Consider the following 2222-nt stretch of genomic DNA (forward strand, 5'->3'; position numbering starts at 1 on the left):
GGAGATGGGGCAGGAGCCACTGCACGGGGTGCAGGGTGCAGGAGATGGTGCAGAGTGGGGTGCGCACAGAGGATGCTGGACACAAGGTGCAGAGCTCACAGCACGGGGTGCAAGGTGCAGGGTGCAGAGCACGGGGCTCACGGGGCAGGGCACTGTGGGACACTCGGCAGCGCGTGGGGACGATGCAGATGCCTTGGTCAGAGCGAGTCCCCCGAGGCTCCGGCAGGGCTGGGGAACGGGGTGCCCACGGTGCGTGGCTCCAGCATGGCTCCGCTGCCCCGGGCCAGAGCCAAGGGACGCCTTGGCCACCCCTGGGGTGGATCAGGGCTTGTGGGCTGGTCTCACACCGCTCGGGACGGGCAGCCCAGGCTGGGACAGCCGGGTGGCGTCACCCACCCCTCCACACACACGGGGCAGCTCAGAGGGGGGTGAGGGCCGGCACCACAGCCGTGTGCCCCTCACTGCGCTGCCCTGTGGGACCCTGGTGCCCACACGAGCCGGGGCTGGTGCTGGCGCTGGCACTGGGGCTGGCATGGCTCCTTCCCATCACTCCTCCACGGCTTAGCTCTGGGCTGGCGCCGGCAGCTCTGCGCTCGCTAATCACCGCTGCTCAGCCGGCAGATTTAGCGCTAAATCCCTCTGCGTGTAATTGACTCTGCTCGCCAGAGCCGGAGCTGGAGCCAGGGCCGGTGGCGAGGGGACCCGTGCCAGCTACGGGCTGCGGCTCCCCAGGCTGTGCCGTGCCGTGCCGTGCCGAGCCAGTTGTACCCTACTGTGCCACGGTGTGCCGTGCCATGCCATGCTGTGCCGTGCAAGGGCCAGATCCAAAAGGCAAGACAGTCCCTCCTAGGCCGCCTTTCGGAGGGACTCTGTGAGCGTCCCCTCCCTGTCCCTGCCAGCACGTGTCCCCCAGACCAGCCAGGATGGTGGCTGGAGCCGGCTCAGCCGCTGCCTGCTGGGTCCGAGGGCTGAAACAGCCCCGGACACGCTGGCGGGGCTGGCACCGGAGGGGCTGAGGTGGCTGGGACCTGGAGCCCCATGGCAGGGGGCACGGAGCTGCATGGGGTGACCCCACCAGCCCCACAGCGGTGTGGGCTCAGCAGATGCTGCCGGGCCAGGCAGGCGGTGGGCAGGGGCCGGTGGGCTGGCAGGGTGCCCTGGCCAGGATGCGTCCCGTTGAGTCAACGCTGGCAGGGACGGGGTGCGGGGGAGGCTCCTGGAAGCTGCTCAGCACCTGCTGCCAGCACGGCTGGGAGACGCTGAGCACCCACCCGCCTGCCAGGGCCACGGTGGCCAGTGGCTCCCGCCCTTGGCCAGCCCGGGGTGGGAGCGCGGGGGCTCGTCCTGGGCACCAGCCCATTGGTCCTGCTTGAGCGCAGCCGTGGCAAACTGTGGTCCAGAGCATCCCCTCAAACTGACCATGGGGTTTGCCCCAAGCCCCTGAGGGACCGATGCCCCCGGGACCTGGGGGCTGGCAGGGCTGGTGCCCTCGGGGGCACACCTCCCTGCCCGAGCCAGAGACGGGGCTGCCTCCAAACGTCGTCCTGGGCACCAGCCCATTGGTCCTGCTTGAGCGCAGCCGTGGCAAACTGTGGTCCAGAGCATCCCCTCAAACTGACCATGGGGTTTGCCCCAAGCCCCTGAGGGACCGATGCCCCCGGGACCTGGGGGCTGGCAGGGCTGGTGCCCTCGGGGGCACACCTCCCTGCCCGAGCCAGAGACGGGGCTGCCTCCAAACGCCATTTGCCTGGGAACCGGCACGGGCAGGTAAATGCTTGTGCAGGGCTTGTCCTTCACGGCAGCTGCCCGGCATCCCACATCCCCACATCCCCGTGCCCCTGGGTTCCTGCATCCCCGTGCCCGGCTCTGGGCGAGCTCTGGCATCCCGAGGTCCTGGGCAGCTCCGCTAGCCCCGGATCCGGCCCGGAGCTGGGCTCTGGCCCCGCTGCCCCCCTAGCCGAGCTCCCGCCATGCAGGTGGACCGCAGCGAGGTCATCAAGAGCAACCTCAACCCCGTCTTCGCCAAGATCTTCACCGTGGACTACTACTTCGAGGAGGTGCAGAAGCTGCGGTTCGAGGTGTACGACAGCCACGGGCACGCCGGTGTGGGCACACACGACGATGACTTCCTGGGGGGCATGGAGTGCACCGTGGGGCAGGTGAGCCCGCGCCCCCCACCCCGGGGACGCCTGGCGGCAGTGTCCCCTCCCCGACCCCTCGGC

The 2222-nt window shown here is 69.9% G+C and overlaps 1 protein-coding gene across 1 annotated transcript in view; it reads left to right on the plus strand.

Annotated features, from left to right (window-relative positions):
* Positions 1–2222, plus strand: part of CPNE7 (copine 7) — a 9259-nt gene that overhangs the window by 2891 nt on the left and 4146 nt on the right. The window contains 1 exon segment of the mRNA XM_009273088.1: positions 1977–2198. Coding sequence (XP_009271363.1) covers positions 1977–2198 — 222 coding nt within the window.

The sequence above is a fragment of the Aptenodytes forsteri genome, unplaced genomic scaffold, assembly GCF_000699145.1.
Source record: "Aptenodytes forsteri isolate BGI_AS27 unplaced genomic scaffold, ASM69914v1 Scaffold271, whole genome shotgun sequence".
Taxonomy (NCBI): domain Eukaryota; kingdom Metazoa; phylum Chordata; class Aves; order Sphenisciformes; family Spheniscidae; genus Aptenodytes; species Aptenodytes forsteri.